The sequence below is a fragment of the Phyllostomus hastatus genome, unplaced genomic scaffold (assembly GCF_019186645.2).
Source record: "Phyllostomus hastatus isolate PE091 unplaced genomic scaffold, TTU_PhHast_1.1 phas_scaffold_78, whole genome shotgun sequence".
Classification (NCBI taxonomy): domain Eukaryota; kingdom Metazoa; phylum Chordata; class Mammalia; order Chiroptera; family Phyllostomidae; genus Phyllostomus; species Phyllostomus hastatus.
The window spans coordinates 12,259,388-12,287,088 of NW_025334041.1; the positions used below are offsets into that span (position 1 = coordinate 12,259,388).

The 27,701-nt window shown below is 39.5% G+C and overlaps 1 protein-coding gene and 2 pseudogenes across 2 annotated transcripts in view; all 3 read left to right on the forward strand.

Moving 5' to 3' along the window:
- Positions 1–434: 434 nt before the first annotated feature.
- On the forward strand, positions 435–898 carry LOC123811901 (annotated as a pseudogene).
- A 4,067-nt stretch (positions 899–4,965) lies between these two features.
- LOC123811085 lies at positions 4,966–5,399 on the forward strand (annotated as a pseudogene).
- An 11,691-nt stretch (positions 5,400–17,090) lies between these two features.
- The window catches only part of SKAP2 (src kinase associated phosphoprotein 2), a 167,353-nt gene continuing 156,742 nt past the window's right edge, over positions 17,091–27,701 (forward strand). The window contains exons 1-3 of one of the 2 annotated variants that reach the window (XM_045828490.1): positions 17,091–17,109; positions 26,982–27,087; positions 27,673–27,698. Coding sequence is in view for 1 of the 2 variants with exons in the window: in XM_045828489.1 (XP_045684445.1) it covers positions 17,569–17,635; positions 26,982–27,087; positions 27,673–27,698 (199 nt within the window). In the remaining variant the exon portion in view is untranslated. Of the gene's footprint in view, positions 17,110–17,335; positions 17,636–26,981; positions 27,088–27,672; positions 27,699–27,701 lie in introns of those variants that run through there. The other variant, XM_045828489.1, reaches the window with a different exon arrangement.

Consider the following 27,701-nt stretch of genomic DNA (forward strand, 5'->3'; position numbering starts at 1 on the left):
CAAGCCGATAAGAAGACTATATATGTATTTTAGGAGTACACTTTCATTTACATGTTCCCAGATAGCCAGTGTTGAACCCAGGCAGCAAGAATGGCTGCTTTGGCTGAATTTTATGATGGCTCCCTGATTTATTGCTACTTAAAGCAATCACATAAGGGAAGCATATTCCCAAAACATCAGAAAATGCAGTACTGAAAAATTTCAGTATTAGTTTCATTCAGATGAAACTTCATGAGAAGTAGAAATAATAAAAGACAATGCTGTGAGTGTGTGATGAGGTAGTTAGGGTCATTGTGATTAAACTGGGTGGCTTTCATGTAACTCACACACAGTATTTCTTAAGAGGCATTTTTTTCCAGATAATCAGCACAGCATAGGCACTGCTCATCAAAGGCTCTCATTAAAAATAAACAATTGAAACCCTTTTCACAAAGATGGCGCCCAGTGAGAATAAGGAAGCCCCTGCCCCTCCCAACACCGAAGCCCAAGCAAGGGCTTTGGAGGCACAGCAAACCCCGCTAAAGGACGTCCACAGCCGGGAAGCAGAAGATCCGCACGTCACCACCTTCTAGAAGCCTAAGACACTGAGGCTCCGAAGGCAGCCTAAGTATCTTCGGAAGAGCGCCCCCTAGGTGCAACAAGCTTGACCACCATGCCATCATCAAGTTCACCCTGACTACTGAGACGGCCGTGAAGAATAATGAACAATACACTTGTGTTCATTGCAGATGTCGAGTCCATCAAGCACCAGATCGAACAGGCTGTGAAGAAGCTCTATGACATTGACGTGGACAAGGTCAACACCCTCATCAGGCCTGATGGGGAGAAGAAGGTGTCTGTTCGACTGGCTCCCAACGAGGATGCTGTGGACGCTGCCAACAAAATAGGGATCATCTAAACTGGGTTCACCCGGCTAATTCTAAGTATAAAAATTTTATACTGTAAAAACAATAAACAATTGAAAATAACTTTCAATGAAAATTCATTTTATAAAAAGCTAAGCATTTTAAAAGATCAAAGATTGGGTTGCTTCTATGTATTTTATAGAAACACAACATAATTTAAAAATTTTCCCAAACAAAGCACTGTGTAATTCAATTTTTTAAATTATTAATATATTTTACTTCAAACATTTCTGAATTCCACTTACAAAAATTTTGCTCTGAGCATAAAATAAGGAAAAATGAAGCCATTCTGGCAACCAGGAAGAAATTTTGCCATTTGTAGGCCAATAATAAGTGAAATAGTGCCCTCTGACTTCAGTGTCTAGGCAAGGGGATAAATGTGGGCGCTACTGCATTGGAAAAAGTTTAATGAGTGGACGGTGAGATTTAAAAAGCAGACTGGAAGGCAAACTGGCATGAATTTGAAGATGGAAAGAAACTCATGGAAGTTTATTGAGGCTGGACTACAGTAGTTATTGCTTTTGTGAATATGTTGTCCAACTACATCTGTTATTCAATCCTGGAGTTTAAGGATGATGGTATCAGTATGCGTTTGGGGGGATATGTGTTTGATGTATGGAGAAAACTGTTTAACAGTTGTATATGACAATAAGAAAACTGAAATTGTAGGCATTAACATTTTCTTTTACCAACAGACCTATTAACTGAAATGATATTTAGCTGGCAGTATGATTACATATGCCACTTTTATGATTATCTAGAAATCTATTATTCAGTTTATAGATTTTATAGTTGTGTGTATTAGTTTCCAATTGCTGCTGTAACAGATTACCACAAACATAAGGGCTTGAAATGACGTGAGTGCAGAATCTGACAGTTCTGGACGCCAGAAATCTGGAATGGCTGTCACTGGGCTAAAACTGAACTGTGAATGGGGCTGTGTTCCTTCTGCAGGCTCTGGGGGAGAATCCTTTTAAATGCCTTTTGTAGCTTCTACAGGTCACCTACATCTTTTGGTTCATGGTCCCTTCCTCCGTCTTCAAAGCCAGCAGCATAGCACCTCAACATTGTCTCTGTGGTTCTGTCATCACAGCTTTCTCTTACTCTGGCCTTCCTGCCTCCCTCTTGTACAGGCTGTTGAGCTTCCATTGGGCCCAACTGGATAATTCAAGATAATCTCCCATTTCAAGATTCTTAATTTAACCACCTCTACAAAGCCTCTTTTGCTGTGTAAAGTAACACACTCACAGGTTGGGGGGATTAGGATGTGGGTGTCTTTGGGACAGGGTCATTATTCTGCCTCCCGCAGTATGGTAGACTGGATTATTGTCCCAATTCTTCATCCCTCCCCAGAAATAGGATTATACATTTACGTCCTTGGCAGTAAGTTTTCTGTGTCCTCTCCCTGTGGTTAAGGAAAATGTCCCCATGCACTGGCTCTGGGATTGACCACATGATTTGCTTTGGCCAATGAGATTGTAGCTGCTGTGATACAATCAAAGGCTCTGGGCATGCTCTCTTGCACCTCTGCGTTAGCTTGAGAAGAACATGCCCAGGACAACAGGCACGTATAGCCCTAGCTGAGACCAGGCTGGATTAGTTAACCTTCAGCTGACCACTGGCCACTCCACTGATATCTCAGAATAAATTATTGTTGTTTTAGGTCAGTGAATTTTGATATAACTGGTTGTGTTTCATCTTTACTGCAATTTTCCTCTTTCTTGATTTTATTCTCCACTCCTAGTTATTTTACTGCTAGATAACATTTATTCATCACATATTTAACAATTGCCCAGCTACTAGGTGCTAGGTGTTGTGCAAAGTTCTGGACAGACGTGTGGAAGCCACGCCTCCATGCTCCCCCTCCACAGGGAGCTCACAGACATTCCCAAAGGAGCAGAAGGAGTAGGGAGGGACAAAACTTGAGGTCATTCTTTGGTTGAACTGGATAGCAAAGATTTCCTTGACGTGATGTGTCATGGGCAATCTACATTGATGGGACATAACTGAACAAATATTTATTGAGTGACCAGTTTGTGAGTGAGGTGGGTGTTAGGGATACGTACAAGAAGAAGATACAGACTGTTTTAAAAATTTTTAGAATTTGTATTACTGATCATAGAAATTGTATTACTGACATTGAGTTAATGAAATCTTTCTGTTCTATTCATTTTGACTGTATTCATAACAGGTATTAGAGCTGTGATTTAAAAAAATTTTTTTTAATGATTTGTTGTTCTGGGCTTAGCTTCTGCTTCTGCCCCTGTGATTCTATAATTTATAACAAGAAATATACTAAAACATAGTATAATAGGAAAAACATTGGATACTATAAGTTTAAGACTGGGGTAATGTCTGTTGATTTTAGCTATTTACACCAGTGCTTCTCAAGCTATGTATAGTGAAGGACCACTTATTCTGTATTGTTAAATTTCTAATCTATACTGACTGCTACACGAATCGAATGTGATTAGAAATCGTAAGGCAGTGCCCAGCTGCTATAAAAGTTCCTGAATACTGTCATTTTTGATGCCGATCTCTTCACTCTCTGTAACGGTGTACGGACTGGCGCTCGTCCGCAGACTGGATGCTGAGGAACAATGACGCTGTTTCTTAATCTGAAAATCAAGAATGTGAGTATATTTGAGTGCACAGAATTTGAGGACTTTTGCTAATAATTCATGTTTCAAATTTATTGTTTTCTCTCTGGCTGGCATAGCTCAGTGGATTGAGCGCGGGCTGCGAACCAAAGTGTCGCAGGTTCGATTCCCAGTCAGGGTACATGCCTGGGTTGCAGGCCATGACCTCCAGCAACCGCACATTGATGTTTCTCTCTCTCTCTCTGTCTCCCTCCCTTCACTCTCTAAAAATAAATAAATAAAATCTTAAAAAACATTAGAAATTTTATTTTCTTATATTAGCTTTTGTTTTTTTTAGAAAAAGAAATGGTATATGAAAATGACAATGAGATAGCCTTTCTATTAATTCACTCAGGTCCCTCTTACAACACATGTCGTGTCTTATGACTCACACTGAAATGACTGAGTGACTGAAATGACTGTAAATTTTACAGTGACTGAAACTTTAAATTGTACAAAGTGGTTTTCAAATATTTTCAATTGGGGAAAAAACAAACAAACAAACAAAAAAAACCCACACAAATGTGAACCACAAATGTGAACCACACTTTGTTCTGCTGTCTGCCAGAAGAAATTATTTCAAATAGTATGTGAGATTGGCCCTTTGGCAAATTCTGAATCTTTTTTGTCAAGTTCCTCTGATTAGCACTGGTTCTCTGTAAGTGCTTCTCTTTTGCAATCACTGTGCTGGGTAATACTTTTATAAATATTACATTTGCAAATAAATATAGTTTTACCTTTAAGAGGATAATATTTTGTTTGTTTTAGACAAGTAAGTCTTTTAATGTTACTCAAATAACTTTGAAAATATTTAACTTTGCCATGGCCTAAATAGTTCTTAATTTATTTTGGTAATAGCATGATAGTACAGGTATTAGAAATATATAATGTACTTTTTTATAGAGAAAAGCACAAACAAAAGTATTTTCCTCAGGTTAGTTAATGTGGGACAAAAATAAATATTTCCCTTTCAAATGTTCCACATGAGCCCTGGCTAGTGTGGTTCAGTAGATGGAGCGCCAACCTGTGAACCAAGAGGTCGCCACTTGGATTCCCAGTGAGGGCACATGCCTGGGTTGCGGGCCAGGTCCCCAGAGTTGGGGGCATATGAGAGGCAACTGATCTTCTTTCTCCATCCCTTCTTCTCTCCCTAAAAATAAACAAATAAAATGTTTTAAAAAATAAAATGTTCCATTGAACATTGTTCCCCAGGAAGCACATGGCTGTATTTTATTTGAAAATATGAAAATGAGTTATATATTCTTCTAATGTGTAGTGAAGTACAACTAAAGCATGTAAGTTGGGGATGCTTCAGGATTGCCTTTTTCTGTGCTCCACCAAGTTAAAGTAATTTTTCTAGACTTTAAAAGGCATGAGTTTTGCTCTTTACTTCCATTGCTGCTTAAAGATCGGCAGCCGTCATGAACAATGCAGTGACTACCCCGACCAGGAAGTTCCTGACCGCAGACTACTCCAGCAGAAACAAATGGTCATTGATGTCCTTCACCCTGGCAAGGCAATAGTACCCAAGCCAGAAATTGGGGAAAAACTAGCCACAATGTGTAAGAACACACCGGATGTCATCTTTGTGTTTGGATTCAGAACCCATTTGGGTGGTGGCAAGACAACTGGCTTTGGCACGATTTATGATTCCTTGGGTTGTGCAAAGAAAAATTAACCCAAACACAGACTCGCAAAACATAGTCTATCTGAGAAGAAGAAGACCTCAGGAAAACAGGGAAAGGAACTCAAGAACACTATGGAGAAAGCTGGGGGGACTGCAAAGGCCACTGTTGGCACTGGCAAGAAGTGGGCTGGAGATTGGACAACAGAAGGAGTAAAGATTCTTCGGTGACTTTTTCTGTGGTGATTATGCAGATTTTTCATGAGGGTATTAATAAACTAAGAACTTTTAAAAAGTATGCATTTTGACAGCAGTGCATAAAAATATAATAATTTTTTACCTCTCTGAAAAAAACTAGGATAGTTATTAACAAAATAAAACTGAATGCTCACAGGAATGTAAAGCAGGCTGGCCGGAGAGGAGTCAGATTCGCCAGTGTGTTCGCCTCTCAAGTGCAGTACTCGGGGAAGGCACAGTGCTTTCAGGATCGAAGCTGAGAACTCAAATGAGGAAGCGAGTTTGTTCTGATAGACAGTAATGTCTCCCCAGAATGTTGAACAAATGGACTGAGGGTCAGCAAAGTGCACCAGCATGGTAAATTACATAATTCTTGATGTCCTTCCTTGTGCCAGAGACATGTCTGTGACAGTCCACAAATTGTGAAGACCGGGTCACAGCTTATCAACAGTACTGACTTCCTTAGCTTACCAAAATTTAATCTGCCCTGGCTGGTGTGGCTCAGTGGATTGGGCACTGGCCTGTGAATCAAAGGGTCGCCAGTTCAATTCCCAGTCAGGGCACATGCCTGAGTTGCGGGCCAGGTCCCCAGGTAAGCAAGAGGCAACCGCACATTGATGTTTCTTTCCCCTTCTTTCTCTCTCCTTTTCTTTCTTTCTAAAAATAAAACAAAAACAAACCCCCCCCACAAAATTTGATCTGTAAGATAACATTAAAGTGGTCATTCAACAAGTAAAAAATAAAAAGGGAAGCATTGAGATATAGATTATCAGGGAAAATGTCATAAAAAATTCTGTTGGAGATGCAAGTGAAAATTGTATTAGGAAATGAGATTGAACATGGATTTGATATATATATTTATATGTAACACTATATTTATATATCTATAAATATAAATAATATTCTCTCTACCAATGCTATTCTTATCTTCTCAATCTTCCCTGTTTAACCTTTTGGGTTAATATTGTATGTTTGCCTTTTCTTAACCACACATTGAATTATTGCATGTTCAGTGTCCTGCTTGGATCCTGGCTGAATTGCATCTATTGTGTGAGTGATTATTAACAGGCCATATTCACAATGTTGAAAAGAAATCTTATTGTTATACAGTTTATGAAAATGGTTGCTTACAATTTCAGAAAGCAACTGCCACTGGGTCAATGTTGTATTTATAGTTTTTAAAACATCAAGCATAGCAGATCAAGTTCATTTCCTCCCCTGAGCAAATAAAATTAAATAACTTCAAGAGCTAGAGATCTCATTTAATTCTTGAAGAGTAAGGCATCAACACAGAATCTTAGACTTCATCTTAGTTCACGACCTTTGTTCTGGTGCGCCATGGCCATTAAGAAGCACAGGCCTCCATGTGTTAACTAACGTTATTGTGGTAAACATTTTGCACAATGCACATATATCAAACCATAACATTGTTCACTTTAAGCCTATACAATGTTATATATGTCAATTGTATCTCATTAAAGCTGGAAAAATCAATAAATAAAAATGGAAAAACCAGATGCCTCAGATGCTTGTAGGAGAAAGAACAAACATACTTAATGTTTTGTGTTACTCATTAAGGTTGTTTAATCTCAAGTGGACCTTCCCAGTAGTTTTCCAGATTAGTTTTTTTTTTTAACTAGAGCTGAGATATATAAAAAAGGACAAAAGTTAAATGGGGGAGGAGAATAAGAAGAGGAAGGAATGCAAGAGTTTCTGGGTATAGTAATATACAATGCAAATAATATGCAAATATTGAGGTAGTGCTTAAAGTCATGTAAAAGTATTTTTTTTCTTTGCTTAGTAGTGGGACACTGGAAAAAAGGAAGAATCTGGGTGAGCATTTTATATTTAATTTTACTCTTATTGGTCTTAAAGTAGTCATTTGTAAAACACTACTGTTTAATATTGGCAACTTTGAAAGTCACTGAAAAAAATTAAATGGCAATTTAATGTTAACAGCTGCTTATGGTTATCAAATCCATCAAAACCCTTCATGAATATATTCGGCACAAACCCACTGAATTACTGCTGCTGCAGACAGCTTGGTATTTTACCCTTGCCTTGCGAGGATAGATGTACTATAACAAGAGGAAGGACTCTGGTGACAATTTACTATTTTGTCTTTAGATAGAGAAAAACACTTACACTTGTTTCTAATTATTCAATGTCCTAAAACCTCAGCCACCTGAGCTATAAAATGCTATCTGTAGATGTGTGCTAGAAAATTATGTTTCATCTAAATTCCTGCTTTTAATAATAACTACAATAATGAAACAAAAACAAAATTTCCTGTAATAAAATAATCAACATGGGTAAGGATAGAGAAAATTGAGTAAATAGTTCATATTGAGCCAATTATGATTCAGAGCCCAAATGTGAGTCCTCTAAAGTTTAATTAATAAGGCAGCCATGCTATTCAATTTCATTTTTAGAAGACTATCTTCCCATGAAATGTTGTTAAGGATGCTGTGGGACCAGATGTGTCTTAAAGAAAGAAGAGGGCACACAGTGTAAAATATGCCCACGAACACCTTGTTTGCTTTCCATGGCTGAACATGAAACCATTCCTTGGAAGGTCCAGGTAGCCTGCCTTCCCTCAGGGTGTTCCAAATTCCAAAATACTGCCTCAGTTACCTTTCATCCAAAGCCATAGTGTGCTTAGTGCAGGTATTAGAAGACCTGACTTCTGCCCTGGCTGGTGTGGCTCAATGGACTGAGTGCTGGCCTGTGAACCGAAGGGTTGCTGGTTCGATTCCCAGCTGGGGCACATGCCTGTGGGTTGGGGGCTGGGCCCATGGTTGGGGGCATGTGAGAAGCAACCAATCAATGAGATGTATCTCTCACATGTTGGATGTTTCTTTTTTCCTCCTTTCCCCTCTCTCTAAAAATGGATAAAAATGTAGAAAAAGAAAGAAAGAAAAAGAAAAAGACATGACTTCTTAAACCAATCTAGAAAGGAAGTAATCTAGACTGAAATGTAAAAGTAGATAGTTACCCATCCACTGTCCTAAGTCTCTAATTGGTAGAATTTCAGGGAGTGCAAGTCCCAAGTCGTGCGTGTCCTCTGGAAGGCTTAAATTATACCAGTGACCTTGCACATCATTTAGATTAAAGCTCAAGGACAACTCTTCCTAAATCTGTTATGAGCCAAAAGTAAAATGGGATCTTCAAGGTTGGGTCTCTGAGATGGTAGATAGAGATTTTGATGAAATAGGGGAGAATCAAAAGTTCTTGTCTTTTTATGTATGGGCTCCTAGTGCAAAGTAACTTCACCAAACCACAGAGTAGCAAAAAGTGTACATGGAGACAGAGGGGGTCTGCATTCAATTTTTTACAGAAATAAAGAATAAGGAATTTCCTGGCATGTTCCTAGTACACATACTCTGAGACCAAGCCTGATTAGTAGAAGGCAAGACAGGGGCTTCGGTCCGCCTCTTCTCTGGGGGTTCATCTAGAATATAACACCAGCCTTTAAATCGACCCTGCAAAAGCAAGGCAGAGTCGTAGTCCAAGAGGGCTAGAAGGAATCCAAACACAACGCCCCTTTTGAAAGTAGGCAAGGCAAAGAAGGCTTGGTCTCAGGACCCAGGCAGACACTCGGTAGCTAGAACGAGGACATAAGGTCAGCCAAATTATCATCAGGATCGACTTTAAAATGGTAAGGTCTCTGGCCATTTTGAGTCTGGGTAGGGAGAATTAATTTCAGTTAAAAGGGAAAGAGGACTGTTACCCGGAGAGGGAATAGGTAGCATCTTAAGAACTCACATCTATTATTGAGATTTAATAAAGTCAATCTATATTAAATTGCTTATTATTCTTATATTTAAATGATTGTCCAGAGCAGCAAAATGTCTGAGTATATGTTTGTGTGTATGCAAATGAGATGGAGAGCCAAAGAGAAAGAATATGTTACCTAATGTTGCAAAATTAATCAATTATACTAATAGGATTAATAATAATTATGATGTAAAAACTCAAAACATAAATTACTAAGCCACATCTATCAGAATCTAATGGATCTGGTGGGAATTATAATTTTTTTCCTGCTGATTGCCACACAAGGATAAACTTGCGAGAGGGGACCCCTCCAAAAAAACAGAATCATCTTCTGGGGGGTGGGACCCTTGTAGTACCAGCTTCCCCTACTAGGTGAGTGTTCTAGGAACCCATCTATATCAGTGCACCAGATGGTGTTGTTGTGAGAGGCTGCATTTGGCTTTAGTGAATTTTTTTGGGAAGATTCTTTCAATGTGTTTGCCCATTTCATAATGGGTGATTTATGAGCGCACCTGTCCACACCACACTGAGTGTTCAGCAGTTTTTGACTGAAACTGTATGACCCCCACGCCCTACCCTCCCTATTCACTGGACCCTGCCCCAGGTGACTTTTTTTGTTTCCCTGATAAATAAAGTCCTCAGAGGGAAATGTTTTGCTGATGTGCAAGAGGTGAAACAAAAAACGGCAGAAACACGAAAAGGCATCAAAATCAACGAGTTCAAAAACCGTTTCAAGCAGTGGGAAAAAGTCTCAGTAGGTGTACTGAATCAAAGGAAGAGTACTTTGAAGGCAACTGCAGTTTAAACAGGTAAGAATAAATACACAATTTTTGTAAATTAATTCTGGGTGTTTTTAGGTCTCCCCTTGTATACCCATCAGCCCAAGAAGATTCAAATGAAGAGACGAATAAGAATTTAGAAAATAAAAGCAAATCTTCATGTCTAAAAACTTTTTAAAAGAGCCCTAACTAGATGACTGAAAGACACAGTAATAGGTTTAAAAGTTTTAAAGGGTATTCAGCTGCAACATAAATGCAAAGTTTCCATTGTTTTTTCTATCTATTCCACTTTTTCCTTATGATAGCACAGGAGAGTATGCTCAGTGTCTTTGCAATTTGTCAACTTACATTTTCTGGATTTCCCTTTTCTGTCTGTTTCTGGTTAGGGTAGGCCACAACAAAGATTTTATGTGAGATTTGCAGAAGTGAAGCTGCAGACATTTTTTAGCTCTGAGTCTCATCATATTTTTAAAAAGTCTTTTAATGATTGATTTTAGAGGGGGGGAGAGAGAGAGAAAAGAGAGAGAAGAGAGAGACTGACATGTCGTTCCACCCATCCATGCATTCATTGGTTGCCTCCCACATATACCCTGACTAGGGATCAAACCCGCAGCCCTGGTGCATCAGGACGCAGTTCCAACCAAGCTACCTGGCCAGGGCTGATTCCCATTATATTTTGTAGCTCATATATGATTCACATTGTTGTTTATCTGCCAGCTCACATCACTGGCATGACGCAGCAGCTGGGCCTGCAACTGATCCAAATACTGATGAATCCACCTTTCAGCTCACTGACTCCTGAGTCAAGCGTGTGTTTAGTTCTGTAAGGAAGGACCTTGACTTCGACGGGACACCCACATCATCAAAGTCAGAGGCAGCAAGAGCTAATTTGAGTTTCAGGTTGTCCTCATGAACTGTGGCTTGTGCTTCTGTGTGCCAACTTGTCACAAATCTCCTCCACAGTCCCTTCTTGACTCTGCTCTGTGGACTGCAAGATCCAGCGTGTGTTTAACCACCTTCCCTGACCGTGTAACGTCAAATCTCTGTAACAAATTCCTTTATATTATGTGTCTTTCTGTTTCTATCTTCATTCTAGAGGTTTCAGTTCTCTGATTGAACCCTGATAGAGATTGGGATAGTGATGGTATCAAATGAAAAGCAGGCTGAGAAAACTACACAGCTGGAAACATGGGCTACCTGTCCTGGGAAAGCAGGTACCGATCAGTGGGCAGAACCAAGATCCATGGAGAAGGTCTTCCACGTGGGAGTGAAACAGTTCTAATCAAAGAACTTGCCACATTTCCCTAGTCGGATATTGTAATCCTATGGATCATCCCCACCCTTTCAGTACAGGAATGCCTGTAGTGGTTATAGGGTGCTTGTCCCACCATTGTATGATATATGTGGGAGCAGACAACTTGTCTTTTTAGTTCATAGGTCTCTAGGTCAGGAGAACTGTACTCGAGATGCTATTCAAGAAGCATCGTCCACAGCTGCACTTGATTTAAATGAGTGTGTGAACTTTGAAGTGGTGAGACTTTGTGATGGGATGAGACTTCACGGGTGACTTGGGAGGGGATGGCTTTATTTTGCACAGAGAGAGATGTGAATCGCTGGAGGCCAGAGGGCTGATTGTGGTAGCCAGCTTTCAGTATGGCCCCAGTGATTCTTACCTCCTGGTACTCATAGGCCTTGTAGTCCCGCCCCGGTATATGCCAGGTGTGTGTGACCAATAGAATGTGGCAGCAGTCAAGTTATGCTACTTCTGATGTGGTCATACATCACAGCTTCTGTCTTGGTTGTGCTCTCTCTTAGATCAGTTGCTCTGGGGGAAGCCAGTTGCCATGTTACGAGGACGCTCAGGCAGTCCTGTGGAAGAAGTTAGGCACTGAGGAATGGTGGCCTTTTGCCGGCAGCCAGAGAGGGCAGACTTGCGCCAACAGTCTTGTGGGTGAGCTTTCTTTAAAGCTGATCCTCTAGCTGTGGTCAGATATTCAGAGGACTACAACCCAGCCTCCAGCTTGACTGTAACCTCCTGGGAGACTCTGAGCCACAGCCAAACTAAACTGCTCATGGATTCCTAACCATCAGAAACTGGAGATACTGTTTGCTTTAAGCTAAGTTTTGTTATGCAGCAACAGATAACTAATACAACACCTAAGTATTTCTTCCTGGTGCCTATGAAAGCCAAACTGAGAAAAGTAAAATGTTTTAGCTCACTGTTTTTTTTAAAAAAATAAGATTTTATTTATTTTAAAGAGGGGCAAGGGAGGGAGAAAGAGAGGGAGAGAAACATCCATATGAGATAGAAACATTGATTGGCCTCTTCTCATATGCGCCCTCACTGGGGACCCAGTCTGCAGCCCAGCTGCGTGCCCTAGGCTGGGAATTGAACCGGTGACCCTTTGCTTTGCAGAATGATGCCCAACTAACTGTGCCACACCAGTCAGGGCAGCTCACTGGTCTTTAATGCTCGTTTAGATTCTTTTAAACCTAGTCCTGTGGGCAAATACTTATTGAACTAAGCTAACTTGGAAAGATATAAGAAAGGGAGTTAGCTTTATTTATAGGGAGATATACAGCCATGTGCTACGTAGTGAAGTTTTAGTCAACAATGGAACATACAGACAGTGGTATGCCAGATAGCCTCCTAGGTGTAGGCGTGAGTAAGCTGTAGCATCTAGGTTTGTGTAAGTACACTCTGTGGTGTTTGAACAATGACCAAATCACCTAACAACACATTTCTTAGAATGTATCCCCCCCCATTAAGTGGGGGGTTAAGTGGTGCATGACTGTGTCTATACCTTCTTTGAACTGGAGGATTTACTTTTGAGAAGACAGGTCATGATATTTTCCCAGAGTCTAGTCTCTTTCTTGTAGAATGGTAGGGCAGCTGCTACTTCACTTGGGTTGAGATTTAAAGTTTCATTTATTATTCATTTTTTATCTTGTACAACTACTTTAAAGAATGTAAAGTATGATTTGATTTCCTTCCTAGGTTTCATTATGGAAACAAGAGAAAGAATGTATTTCTTCTAGCCTCTGTTTATTTTTCTTTCTGTCTATAATCAATTTCAGTAACTTTAACAATAAATAGTAAGAATGATAGGGTATACAAAGCATTTCCCAAGTGAATCCATCATGAACCTGTGTCTGAGAATGGCTTCCTAAATAAGGGAAATGTGTTTCATACAAAAAGTCCATTTTCTGTTATTGCCTTTTTTATTTGGACTACTAGATGCTATATATTTTAAGGCAATCTTAATAGTTTCCTGTCTCTCCATAACAAGAATGACTTGTCATAATGAGCAGTGTAGACACTGTCCATTTGATCCACTCCCAAAAGCTGTCTGTTTGCTACAAGAGTAAATCACCTCAATTCCTTTGTGGAATGAGTTGAGTATAAATAAATGAATGAGACACAAGAATAAAAAAATCTGGCCAGGTCTATTAGAAGGAAACAAAGGATAGGAACATTTGGAGGCCTCGTTTAATTAAAAAAATGTGAAAAGGCAAAGAATTATATGTGATAACTGTAAAGGGAGGAAGAATCCTCACTGATACAAAATGTCCATGAAATAGTTTCATTATTTGGATAGAAGATAATTTTATAGTTTGAGAATAATAATTCTTAATTCTTTGAAGTTGGAAGACCTATGTTGTAAAATGGTTTTTTACTCATCTTTACTTCCACCAAAAAAGGGTTCTAGTTTTCAGCACTCTTTCTATAATTCATCACCTTTCTAAATATGAATAGGAATTTCAGTTTCCATTTCAGGAAATGGGTTTGTTTGGGGGGTGTCTCTTTTATTGTTATTTTACATGTTTTCCTTCAGTTGAAAATCTTTGGTCTTGTTTTTTATTTTGAGAAGACTCCAAAAGGTTCTAATTTTTCTTTTTTTAAAAGATTTATTTATTTATTTATTTATTTATTTATTTATTTTTAGAGAGGGAAGGGAGGGAGAAAGAGAGAGAGAAACATCAATGTGCAGTTGCTGGGGGTCATGGCCTGCAACCCAGGCATGTACCTTGACTGGGAATCGAACCTGCAACACTTTGGTTCACAGCCTGCGCTCAATCCACTGAGCTACGCCAGCCAGGGCTTAATTTTTCTTTTTACAATAGTGTGTGGTGTACCTCTTAGAGAATTATAGAAAAATGTCATTGTGTTTATTTTTTTTTTTTTGCTGTTACTATCTGAGACTTCTTTTATGTGAAATATTAATAGAGCTATTATTCCATGTCAGGTTTAGGGTTCCATGTAGGGATAAAAGTTATGACAAATGTTTTAAAAATTATTTTATTGTTGTTCATTTACAGTTGTTTGTGTTTACACCCCGCCACTACCTCCCCAACCCCCGCCAAACCCACCTCCCTCCCTTGCTTCCCACCCCTTGGTTTTGTCCACGTGTCCTTTATAATTCTTCCTGAAAACCCTCCCCCCTTCCTCCTATTATCCCCTCCCACCTCCACTTGGGTTACTCTCAGATTGTTCTTAATTCCAATGTCTCTGGTTATATTTTGCTTGCTTTTTTCTTTTGTTGATTAGGTTCCAGTTAAATGTGAAATCATATGGTACTTGCCCCTTACTGCCTGGCTTATTTCACTTAGCATAATGCTCTCCAGTTCCATCCACGCCGTCACAAAGGGCAGGAGCTCCTTTTTTTCTCTCTGCTGTGTAGTAGTCCATTGTGTAAATGTACCACAGTTTTTTGATCCATTCATTTACTGATGAGCACTTACATTGCTTCCAGCACTTGGCCATTGTAAATTGTGCTGCTGTGAACATTGGGGTGCATAAGTTCTTTTGGATTGGTATTTCAGGGCTCTTAGGATATAATCCTAGTAGTAGAATTGCTGGGTCAAAAGGCAGTTCCATTTTTACTTTTCTGAGGAAATTCCATACTGTTTTCCAGAGTGGCTGCACCAGTCTGCATTCCCACCAACAGTGCACTACAGTTCCCTTTTCTCCACATCCTCTCCAACACTTGTTTGTTGATTTGTTTATGATGGCCATTCTGACTGGTGTGAAGTGGTATCTCATTGTGGTTTTAATTTGCATCTCTCTGATGGCTAGGAATGCTGAGCATCTTTTCATGTCTCTGGGCCTTCTGTATGCCCTCCTAGGAGAAGTGTCTGTTCATGTCTTTTGCCCATTTTTTAATTGGCTTGTCTGTCTTCCTGGTGTGCAGTTGTGTGAGTTCTTTACATATTTTGGAGATCAAACCCTTGTCTGAGGTATCATTGGCAAATACATGTTCCCACATAGTTGGTTCACTTTTCAATTTAATGCTGTTTTCTTTAGCCATGAAGAAGCTTTTTAATTTGACGAGGTACCATTTGTTTATTGTTTCCTTTATGTCCTTTGCTTTAGGGGACAGATCAGTGAAGATACTGCTGCGTGCAATGTCTGAGATTTTCCTGCCGATGTTTCCCTCTAGGACTTCTATGGTGTCTTGACTTATATTTAAGTCTTTTATCCATCTTGAATTTATTTTTGTGTGTGGTGTAAGTTGGTGATTGAGTTTCATTTTTTTGCATGTAGCTGTTCAGATCTCCCAACACCATTTGTTGAAGAGGCTATTTTTACTCCACTTTATGCTTCTTCCTCCTTTGTCAAATATTAATTGACCATAGAGATTTGGGTTTATTTCTTGGCTCTCTGTTCTGTTCCATTGATCTATGTGTCTGTTCTTACACCAGTACCAGACTGTTTTGATTACTGTGGCCTTATAATGTAGTTTGATATCAGGTATTATGATCCCTCTTACTTTGTTCCTCTTTCTCAAAATTGCTGCAGCTATTCAGGGTTGTTTATGGTTCCATATACATTTCTGAAATGTTCTATGTCTGAGAAATATGTATGACAAATTTTTGAAATTCTCACTCAAGGATATGTTTATTGATTTTAGGGAGAAAGAGAAACATCAATCAGTTGCCTCTCTTATGCCTACCCCCCTCCCCGCCCTGCCCCTACTGGGGAGGAAGTCTGCAACCTAGGTATGTGCCCTGACCAGGAATCAAACCCATAACCTTTTGTTCTATGGGATGATGCTCCAACCAACTGAGCCACCTGGCCAAGACAATGACAAATTTTGTGCCTTATGATTCATTTTTTAAAATTTTAATTGTTGTTGCAGTACAATTTTCTATCTTTTACTCCCATCCCAGCCCACCTACCCAGCCCTCCTCTCCTCCCTCCCATTTCCACCTGCCCCTAGTTTTTATCCATGTGTCTTTTATACTTGTTCCTGTAAACCCTTCCTCTATGATTCTCACAATCAAATCTCAGAATGTATAACATCAGAACCACCTAGAAGGCTAATTTAAAATGTAAATAATCAGGTCCTGTCCTAAAATGACAGGATCAGAATCTCTGGAAGTGGGGCTTCAGAATCTGCATTGTAATAGGTTCTCTCTGGGGTTCTAATGCAAACTAAAGTTTAGGTGCCAATGATCTAGTAGTCACTGTTGGAGTGTAGAGGGATAAGCAATTTACGTTGTGCTTGGAGTCACAACACAATCTTCAAAATACAATGGTGGCATCTAGGAAAGAGCTTTTCCATGGCAGTTCCTATCGGAAGAAATAGAAATATATGTATGTTTTACACACACACAGCACTGAGACATGTCTTTTGGAGTTTTCCAGTAAACCTCAGAAGACTTACAGACAGAAGACAATCAAGAAGTATTTGTTTACTAAACGATTAGGTTGGAGTGAACAGATTTTACAATTCCATTCTACTAATCACCAGCCACTTGATGCTTATAGGTGGACAGTGGTATTTCTGTCTATATAGTTTGTTTTTAACTCAAAAAGGTAGTGATTAGAACTCCCTCCTCTACGATCGATCGTAGTGGGGGGAATCAATCATCCCAAGAATCCCCCTATTAAGTAGAAAAGTAAGGGCCAATCAGAGCTCTCTCTGGACCGGCTTCTCAGGGAGGATTGGCGGAAGATGGAACGTGGTCACCATCATTCAATCGGACAAAGACTGCTATAATAGTTCCGGACACTCGGAAATTCCTTACGGGTTACTAGGCGAGGTGTTCAACCTCGGCAGCGCAGACCGTCGGCCGGAGGGTGTCTTGATCACAAAACGTGGAGGCACTAAGGACACCGCGTTACCGGAGCGCCCGGGGAAATGGTCAGCAGTTTTGGCGATACCAGTAACAAAAATGGCGGTAGGCCACTTCAGGCGCGGGATCAGGTGATGGGGCCCTAGTCCGCCGGCTCCCCGCCAGCCGCTCCTCCTCCCGCTCCCTGTCGTGGAGGTGGGCGTGGCCTGTCCAGGGACTCCAGACCGGGAGGTTAGGAAAACCCAGGGACACACATGCGCAGTTGTGCACCTCTGGCCTTGGGGTCTCCGCCCCGCCCGTCGCCCCGCCCAGGCCTCCCCGGCGGGGCTGGGCCGAGAGTCCAGCAGCTGCTGGTTGGGGCTTCAGTGACTTCCTTGTTGTGAGCCCCGGCCCGGCAGTGTCCGGAATCGTAGCCCCGCTCTGCTCACCGGCACCGCCAGCCGGAGTCTAGGTCGCAGCCGCAACCCCAGCCCGTCGGTTACCCTTTCATTTCAGGTCCTTCCCCCGCACGCCCCGCGCTCCCTAAAATGCCCAACCCCGGCAGTACCTCCTCTCCCTATTCCCTCCCCGAGGAAATTAAGAACCTGTTGGCAGGTAAAGAGCGGGAAGGGGGCGGGTAACGCCGCGGGGCGGGGGCGGGGGCGAAGGGACGGCGTGCCGAGCGGGACCGAAGCTTTCAGAGTCCTTTCCCTCCCTCCCCGCGATCCCTTCTTCTCCTGGCCAGTGGGCGTGGGGCTGGGAGTGGGACAGGGTCCGAGGAGAGGAGTGGGCGTGTGTGTTGAATTTCGGTGCTAGAATAGTGGGGAAGCCGTTATGGACGAATTACACTATTCTGTGTGCATCGTAAAGACGTCCTGTGTGTGTACGCGCGCGCGCGCGTGCGAGAGAGAAAAATGAATGAATCTGAGTGTAAAGTGTGAGCACTAGGAAGCGATCAGTAGTCCAAGAAGTACTTCTTTGGTGGCCTGGCTAATGGAGGAGAAGGGTGTAAAGATGCAAAGAGATGTGTCTGAGCGACAGGTGTTGGGGTTATGGGATAGAAGGGTTTGTCATCCTAAAACTCCCATTAGTCTTGAACTTCCAGTCCACTCATATTTAATTCTTTCAAAGAGGGCCTGATTCTCAAATGGCCACTAGTCTTCAGCTTGAGTAACATTAAAAAGGAAGGATGTGTTAAAGTCCAACTTCCTGTGTCACGATGATGAAAGTACTTCGTCTTTGCACCCTCATCTTCCCCTTTTCAGTATTAAATGACCATTTATAGGAACTTGCTTTTAGGAGTTCAAGATGCTGTTCTTAAAGCTATGTACTAGGTATGGAGATGTGTACTGCAACTAGGGGCCAATGAAAAATTGTATTTCTGCATAAGGTAGAAAATACATTAGAGTAACACAAATCTTATCTATACTGATGCTCTGGAATTCTTGCCATTATTTATTTTGTCATACATACATCAGAATTCTGGAAACTTAATTTTGATAGTTTTACTTTAGTTGTCTCTTAAGTATGTATCTTTCTATATTGGTCATGAATACCTAGAGTAAAAGAGTTTCTCTTAGTTGCCCATATTACAAGTTGGTTATTTTAACTCTTAAAAAGCAATATCTGAAGTGTGACATTTTAAATAGTAAGTTACAACTATAGTGTGAAACCAAATCTAATACACTGTTACACTGTTTTGGTGGTTAGTATCATGAATATAATAGGGAAACTAAAATCAACAGTATGTGGATACAGACTTTGTGTGAACATGATTACAGTGTGATGGCGAGATAGTATTTTACTCTAAGAAATGCTTGTTGTCATTAATGGATACCACTAAGGGAAATATTGAAAGAACTGAAAAGACATCTTTTATTCCATTATATTAGAGTTTCACATGAGTATTACTTTGTTTTACTACAGTTAACACTTTCATTGTTACAATGCTGGACTTGCTTAGAGTTATTGTTTAGAGCACTATATTAATAGCCAGATCACAGCAGTATTTATCATTACTCCAAAAATTGATGTTACATTTTCAGGGTATTCTAGGTCTAGGACTGAATTTTTTGCATCCCCCCCTTTTTTTAAGGTGTGAATTTTTAAGTTTAAGAAATAAAGTACAGATTTCTGGGTGCACACTTTCAAAGCTTGACAGCTCCCACAATAGACAGTTTCCTATTTTGATCCATAATCCTACCCATGCAGATAGTATGATGTGTAGGTTATGAGATCCTGTATTCTCTGATCCCCATGTATTATAAGTATTTCATGTGGCCCTTATTTGACTAATTTAACTGGAAGTTTAGAATTAGATAATATTTAAATTATTTACCAATGCTATCTTCCTACATACTCTAGCCCCTCTCTCTCTTTAGTCAGATAGTATACTTGCATAATGTCTGCAGTCAGCATTTAAATAGTTATCTTGTTGACATTTTCAATATTTCATATTAGCACAGCAAGTCATACATTAAAACACATTAAGTAACAAAAATAAATGTGAGAACATTAAAAATTTGGAGATAATAAATTTGGCTTCTTTATTTTCAGAAGATATTTTCAAGAGATCTGGATATAAGAAAAATACATTTTAAAGAAATGAAATAAGTGAATCAGTGTTTTTTAATTTTTTGACTCATTCAAAGAAAGTTAACATTTTATGTTTGATTGTAATTAAAATATTTTTGAGGTAGGAAAGTTTCTGAAGAATAAATGCTCTCAGTTTTTTTTCCCACAGTTTTCATTAAAAAGTCTGTTGGAATTGTGCATCATGATTTGTGTTGAGTAGTAGTACATGGTTAGAAATCAAAGTACTAACACTGTGGAAAAAGAGTTGGTATTGGTGTGACATTTAGAGATGTTACTGACTTACCTACCTCTTTCTTTGAAACTGAGGACAGAGATATTGGTTGATTGTAGTTAGCAACTGAGAGCTCTTGGAATGCATGACACTGTGCTAGAATTCCAAGATGGAGAAGAGAAGCACCTAAACTTTTCAGGTGTTTAAACTTCCTTGCCTTCAGAAAAATGAGTATAAAGTAAAAGATAATGCCTTTCAAAATAAAATTGTCTGGATGTTTTCCTTTGTATTCCTTGTGCCTGGTATTCAAATCAGTACATATCATGTGTGTTAAATGTTTGACATTTCAGCTGCTTGATAGAGGTAGGTGCTCACATGTATTCTTACCAGCTTATTATTTTCTTTCTCATTATTTTTTCTATTTATAACAGAAAGGTTTCCCCTGGTTCTCATTCCTTCCCCATTAAAGAAAGAAAAAACATTCTGTAGGAATGCAAAAATCCATAGAGGCTATCATTCTTAACTCAAATTTAATGATATTCTGGAAAAAGTGGCTATAGAGTTAGACTGTTTGTTATTTATGTTTCTATGGAATCAGTACTTAAATTTTGAAAGCCTGTACTTTTCATAAAATTGTTGCGTTATTCTTTCAGTTCATGAATGGAAAAACATTTACAGATTTTTGGTGTTAAAAGCAAATTTTGAACTGCCATATGCAGGCAAACTTTAACTTTTAAAATTAAAATTAATTTCCCTAAAGTTAAATTTATTGGGTGACATTGGTTAATAATATTATATAGGTTTCAAGAGTACATTTCTGTGATACGTGATTTGTATATCTCATTGTGTGTCATTTTTTTTCTGCGACGATGGAAGAGCAGGTTTAGCCTGGATAATGAGAATCAAAGGATAACCCCAAATCTTGTCCATTTAATCTTCTCCTACATCCAAATATTTTGACTAGGACTAACAGCAAGAATAATCTTGATTTATGTGAGTTTCTCCTCCAGGCAGCCAAGAAAGTGAGAGGCGCTGGAACCACTGGCCCCCCATTCTCTTTAATTCGTTCAGTCGCCCTTTGAATGCTGGAGTGCTGGTGGTTTGCAGTCAGATGTTCTCATTCATTCCTGTTAGGACAACATACTTAAAAAGGCGAGCTGTGAGATGTTAGTATCCTTTTATAAAATTAGAAAATGAAACCAATGTTAACCGAAGAATATAGTGGATCTGAAAAATCAAATCAAAACCAAACCAAACCAAACCAACACTAAACAGAATGGCTGTATGATTTCTGCAAAGTGACCTTGAGATTTTGTTCATCTGACAGTCTTGAATTGAAATATTGCATTTTTTCCTATTGGTGATCTCCAGAACATTTTTTTAAAAACCTTCACACATTATAATCAATGATCCCTTTAGGGGCAGTAGGTAAAGAATGCAGCTCAGTTGAAATAGAGGCAGATTTTTTTCCCCAGTGCTGAGGATAGTGTGGTTTGATTTCCACCTTTCCAGAGTTCGATTTATAATTTGGTCAATATTTTGGCTTTATTCCTCCTATGAGAAATATTTATGGTATATCTAGTGTCCCAGAACTTTCTTCTGGTGCCTTGGCTGATTATGTAAAGGGAAGACTGCCACCTACTGAGTCACCAATAGTCACCTACTTCTTTAGCACCTGGATTTTCCTACAGAGCAAGATCAAGCCGGCCCCATTTTGACAGTAATAACTAATGAGCATAAAGTTGATATTAGAAGATTTTATCTTAAAATGAAACCAGTCTCTGACACCCCTAAGATATTCTCTTCTAGAAATAAGAAAATGTATTTGTAAATTAAGGGACCAGAAATTCAGTTTCTTGTATAAGTAGCATAGATGAATTTAAGATGTGATGTTAGGAAAATTATTTGCCTGTCTTAAGCACATGACATCCTACTTTTTCTTGAGAAGGGGTCTTTGGCCGGCTTTTTTTCCCACGTGGCTTTCCATCAGAAGTATTTTCATTTCAGATTACTAAATAAGGCTCTTGATAGTCCATGCTCTTTTTACAGCGACTCAACCCCAATTATCAGTGGTTTTCTTGTGAGAAAGGGAATCTATACTAAAAATGAGAAGTATATAAAAATTTCCAAATGAGTTTATCTCTTCACTACCAGCACTAAAGTATTACTGGAGAGAAGATAGAAACAGCAGACTAGGAACAGCCTCTGGTGATTTGAAACACAGTTCAGTTGTCTCTCATAAATTTAAGATTAAGTGTCATATATGGGTGATAAAAGTGGCAGAGGCTAGTTTTTATACACTCATTATTCACTTAGTTTGTCTTTTTCAATTAAAGCCAAGACTATTTTTTTCATTCCACTGAGTTTACATTTCTTTTTCAATCACATACTGAACACATTATAATAGATGCTGCATAAGAGGGAATACAGGGTGGATCTCCCGCTAATGTGTTCTTCATTGTGGCTCCTTCAGAAATACGTGGCAGAAAGATTTTGATTATTTTAAGGTGCCATCTATCAAGAATCATCCTTTAGAGGTGAAAGATGTTCATCCCTACCCTTCAACAGCCCCGTTTTTAAAAATAAAAATAAATCATTTACCCTCCAAGACCAATTTTGAAAATTTTGTCAGATGATAGGATGTAAGTTATGTTCTCTATGAGAACTCCCGTGCTTGTTTGTGCCTCTTCTTCCACGTTAGAAAAGCCTACAGTTTAACTATAACCCATAGAAGTGCGAGATAATCAAGAGGAAGACATTGATTAGAGCAATCAATAACTTTTCAATTAACCAACTTTGGGCATTTGGCTCCATTGATCTACACGTGCCCAGTTTAATTGATTTTTGTGTTTTCACCCATAGGTGTGTTTGGTCAGCCACATCTCCTTTTAACAGAGAGAAAAGCGTGTTTTCTTGCTCTGATGCCAACTTAAAGTTTGGCTGGGGTCCTTGCCACATTAAGTTTGGTGACTAAAACCTCAGTGAATACAAACTGAAACCTGGCACAATTCATAAAGTAGAGAAAGCTGTAGAATTAAGTAGTAAAGCCATTTGGAGTGTGGTGTGATTGGTTTTTCACTTATTTTATTGATCTGAGGCTGAGCAAATGGTAGTTGACTCAGTTCAGTTCTTGCCTCCTTCTCCTCTGCTGTTCAGACCAGTCACCACAGACTGTGTGTGTGTGTACGTGCCCACTCAGGTATTAGAAGGTTGGGGGACAGGCTGAAGACACCAGGTGTTACCTTTGTGACTTGTTTACAACCTCCAGCCTGAAAGGCGTATTCCAGGCTGTTTGCTGGTGGAGGATGGTAAGGGCAAGTGGTCAAACATCCGTTTTCTTCAAGAATGGGAACCTGTGCTGTAAGAAGCTGACAGTTTTGTTTTATTGTTTGCAAGAATTTAAAGACTGTTCTAACCTTGTGTGGTTTCACCTTTTCACCGTGTATGGAAGTTCGTGGAAAGCAGTTAAACTTTGTCTGTGTAGATACCTGACCTGGCCACTCAGGTGGCAGTTTCTCTAGGGGCTCCTTAGGTAGAGGGAGTCCATCCGCCAGGGGGGAAGGGCGGTTGGAGTAAGTACCGTTTGGTGATGTGGTGTGTGCTGAGTGTGACCCTCGGGGGCTGAGGTGGCTGTTGAGGGGTTTCTAACTTAAACTGCTCGAGGATTGCTGAGCCCAGAGAGGATGCCATCTTTTAATTTTGTTTTCAGACCTTAACATTGATCCACAGAGCAACTGTAAATCTGATCTTTTTAGAGGTCCCCTCCCCCCGATTTTTACAGTCCTACCGGGAGATAAGGTTTGCTCTTGCCAGTGTCGAGGAGTGGCAGCAAGAGCAAAAACCACCACCACATTTACGTTAGTGGGGATAACTCCCGCCCCCCGCCCCCTGACGACTTGGGGGCAGGGGCTGATGCAGATGGGGCTCGTTCTAGGGGTTTCGGGGGATGCCCGGGCGCTGACCCCCAGTCCAGGAGACTGCGGGGTGGGGGGTTGCGAGGTGTGGGGGCGGGGGGGGATTAGCCCTGTTGCGTTGGGGGCCTCCTCCAGCTCGTACTGTGTTTCTCCTCTCCCGCGGCGAGGGCGCGAGTGAGTGGAGACCCCTCCTTCGGAGGAAGAGGAATTCTAACTCATCAGGCCTCGAGGCGAGCGAGAAGGCAGGCTGACCTTTCCTTGTAATCGAATAAGGGCTGTTCCCCGGATCGCAGACCTTCGCGAGTCAGTGAAATCTGCATACTAACCCAGGGACACGACCCTGCAGGAAGGTAGAAGAAGAGGACGGCTGCACTCGCTCGTTTGCCGTTCGCAGGGCTATTCAGAGGACAATAAAAAGCTTCAAATCTCTTTTCCAACCAGCCAGAGGAGCGCTTGATTCGCCCAGGACTTTTATTGCTCGCTTTTGAAATATTACCCCGGCTCTGAGCCACAAAGCCGCAGCAGATCCAGTCCCATTTGTCTGGCGGAGGCGCTGCCCCAAACCCCAGCTCTTCCTTCTCACAGCTCGTAGGACTGGGACCCTGGGGTTTCACACTCCGCGGGTCAGATGTCGAAAGTCGCGAACTTCGGCGCCCAAGCATCTCCCAGTAAAGCCTGAGGAACTTTTCAGCGCTGTCGTAGGCCCCGGCACGTCCAGCCGGGTCCCCTGTGCCTGGAGAGGCTGGTTTCGCTGGATTCGAAAATCACCAGGCATAGTGTGGGTTTTTGAGGGGAGGGGCAGGGAAACCAAAACACCAGATTTCAAAACCTTAAAAACCTAACCCACTTAGTGGGCACCAACAGACTAGGATGATTGCAGTAATTGCTTCTACTTTCAAGCTCTTCACTTATTTGTTAACAAAAGAAAAAAACAGCAAAGCAGTTTCAACGCTTTCCTTGTCTCCTCTGATAAGTAGTTTCTTAAACTAATGTTTATTAAATCTTTTAGTTGCCTTAAACCCCTTTTTCTGGGATAAATTTAGGAATTAAAACATTAAGACTACCCTAAAAATATAGATCTTTTCCTTTGCCCAATCTGTGAATCTCCCCCCTCACCCTGAATAAACAAACAACATAGATTCTTCCTGCAGCCTCACTCCCTCAACAAGTATTTCCTCATAAAATAGTAGCAGGGATCGGTATTTTAAAAAACATTTTTTTGAGAGTGTTAAGAAACACCGTATAGAGCACCACAGCTCTCTATGTTTTCTGTTTTCATAGAATTGAAACGACCTTTTAAAGAAATAACTCTCAGGCTGTAATTTGTTCTGTTATTGCTTCCAGAGATGGAAATAGATCCCGTTTGTTTAAACTTGGATTGTATAATGAAAATGTAAAATAGGCAATTAAATACTTGTGGATGAGGGAATTAAAGACAAACACTGAGTGAAAGTAACATTAAGCAGACTCTTCACCAATCATCGTGCCAGGGATTCCCGCAAGGACGGGTCCGGCTGGAAGAAAGGATCAGTGGAGATGCTCATGCTTCTTTCCCTTATTCCACTTTTCTTAGAAGATTTATTGTAACCATCCCAGAGAAGCCAATGATCTCTTCCATTTCAGCTAACATCTGAGTGTCCAAAGCTGGCTTGCCCCTCTGGGTACCACATTTAAAGAGTTTAGAGGAGAGCACTTTCTTTTTTATGTTTCTGTATTTTGAACTCACTTGAGAAGTCTGGGTCTAATTTGCACTGGTACTGGGTTGTGTCCCTGTGTCCCCATCTTCAGAAGCTTGGACAGCTGAAAGAAAGAGAAGCTGTGACACTTTGCTTTCATTTTGTTTTGATACTAACTTTTAACATTAAAACCAGAAAGCTAGTTCTAAAAAAGTATATCAGGATTAAATTTTAATTCTTTTACTTGTCATATTGATTTAGGGGAAATTACCTTTATACCTTTATTGTTAATGTATAGAGTAACAGTTTAATCTACTTTGCTTACGGGATCAAGATACTTTTGTAATGAAGAATTTAAAATTGATCAGATTATATCTCAATACTAGGTTTTAAATTGTTAGTTATAAGTACAGTTGAAAGATTATTTATTATATTGCTTGAATTAATACATGTAATATTATTGTATGTTTTGATACTGTCTCTTTATCAATGTGTTAGGAGACAAAGCAGTTATGTAAAAAGAAAGTAAAATGCACAGCGTACACACGTTTCTTCAATATGAGATGTGGGTGGTTTACAGTCATACCTACTTGAAACATTTTTATGGTATCCTCTATATTAGAGATCTGAAAGTGAGATTTGAAAATTCTATATGTAATATTAATTTAAAGTTGTACAGTATTTCATAAACAATAAGAAAGGAGCTATTATACAATCATACCAGTAAGGGTTTGTTGGAATTTTATAGTAGAGAGAACTAGACATCAGAATAATTTAGAAGTTTACTAAATTGTTTTTAAAAAACAGACTATGTGGAAATGTTATATGAGGCCATAAAATCTTATTTCTAGGTTACTGTGTTTCTAAATAGTGGATTTTTTATTGTTACTACTTATTCCTCCTTTTAAAGAAATATTTTCAGGTAGTAATACCAGAGCAAAAAGATAGAACATGCAAAACCACACAACTGATTATCTTTTTTATTTGAGGGTGGCTGGCGAACGTGGGTGGGGCAGGTAGGAAGGAGCACGGTATGATGTTGGGAAGCATGGCTAGAAAGGGGGATTTATTTTTTCTTTTAAATCATTAAACACCTGAAAAGATTACACTGGGAAAAACAGGCCCTTGCCAGAGACATTAGCTTATACTGATACAACACAGTGAATGACCTATTCATACAGGAACTCATAAAATACTATAAAATGGTAGTAACACATGCATAAAAGCTCTGTGCTTGCTTTTATATGAGAGAATTTGTTTTACGGGGCACCATAGTTTATTGAAACTTGTGTGCTTCTTCCCGGCTTAATGATGCCAAACATCCAAATAGCATTTGCTGTGCTAAGCATAAGTAGAGCATACAGACTTTATTAGCTAAGTGGTGAACAAATGTGTCCAACTTAGTATCTGAAACATACTCCAACTGTTATGCTTTTGATTGATAAATAAGTGTAACAAATTGTACAGATATTAACAGTTATGGGTGGGCAAAATCATTGTCCTATTTGTCTTGACAAAAATGATTCTTATAATTTGTATCCTGTTTCTTACATTTTATGGTTTAGATGTTGAAACATTTGTGGCAGACATACTGAGAGGGGAAAATTTATCCAAGAAAGCAAAGGAAAAAAGAGAATCTCTTATTAAGAAGATAAAAGATGTAAAGTCTACGTAAGTCACTTACCTCTTATTACTAATTTTTTACTTAGAAGCAAGTTTGTAATTAACATTAATAATTATCATTTAATTAAAATTTTAATGTTGTTACTTTAATGTTGTTAAGTATTTTTAAAAGACAAAATATATTTTCACTATGATAGCTTTTAAAAATGGACATGCTCGCCACAAAACCCTTTTTTTGTGAAGGTTTCTGAATATGTATTTTCCTAAGTATTCTAGCAATATTCAACCATTTATCTTTATTAGGTGAGGATATATTTGGTTTAAATAATAAGACATAGTTAGTTGAGAACTTTAGTATAAATATGGGAAATAACTTGCCAGATATGGAAATGAATAAATGTAAATTGTAGGTATTTAAAGCTATGTTCTGATTTTACTACTGTAACTTAGGTCTTTGAAATACTTTTCTTTTAAATTCACAAACCTTTTGCAACTGTCATTTCAAGACATGAAGTAGTTTTTTTTCCCCCTCTAAACGTATTAAAATAGCTTTGAATTACTGCCATGTATTGGACCTTGTTTTGATTTGTCAGCACTCCTTTTAAAATATAATGCTCTTCTTTTATTTTGCAGCTATCTTCAGGAATTTCAAGACAAAGGTA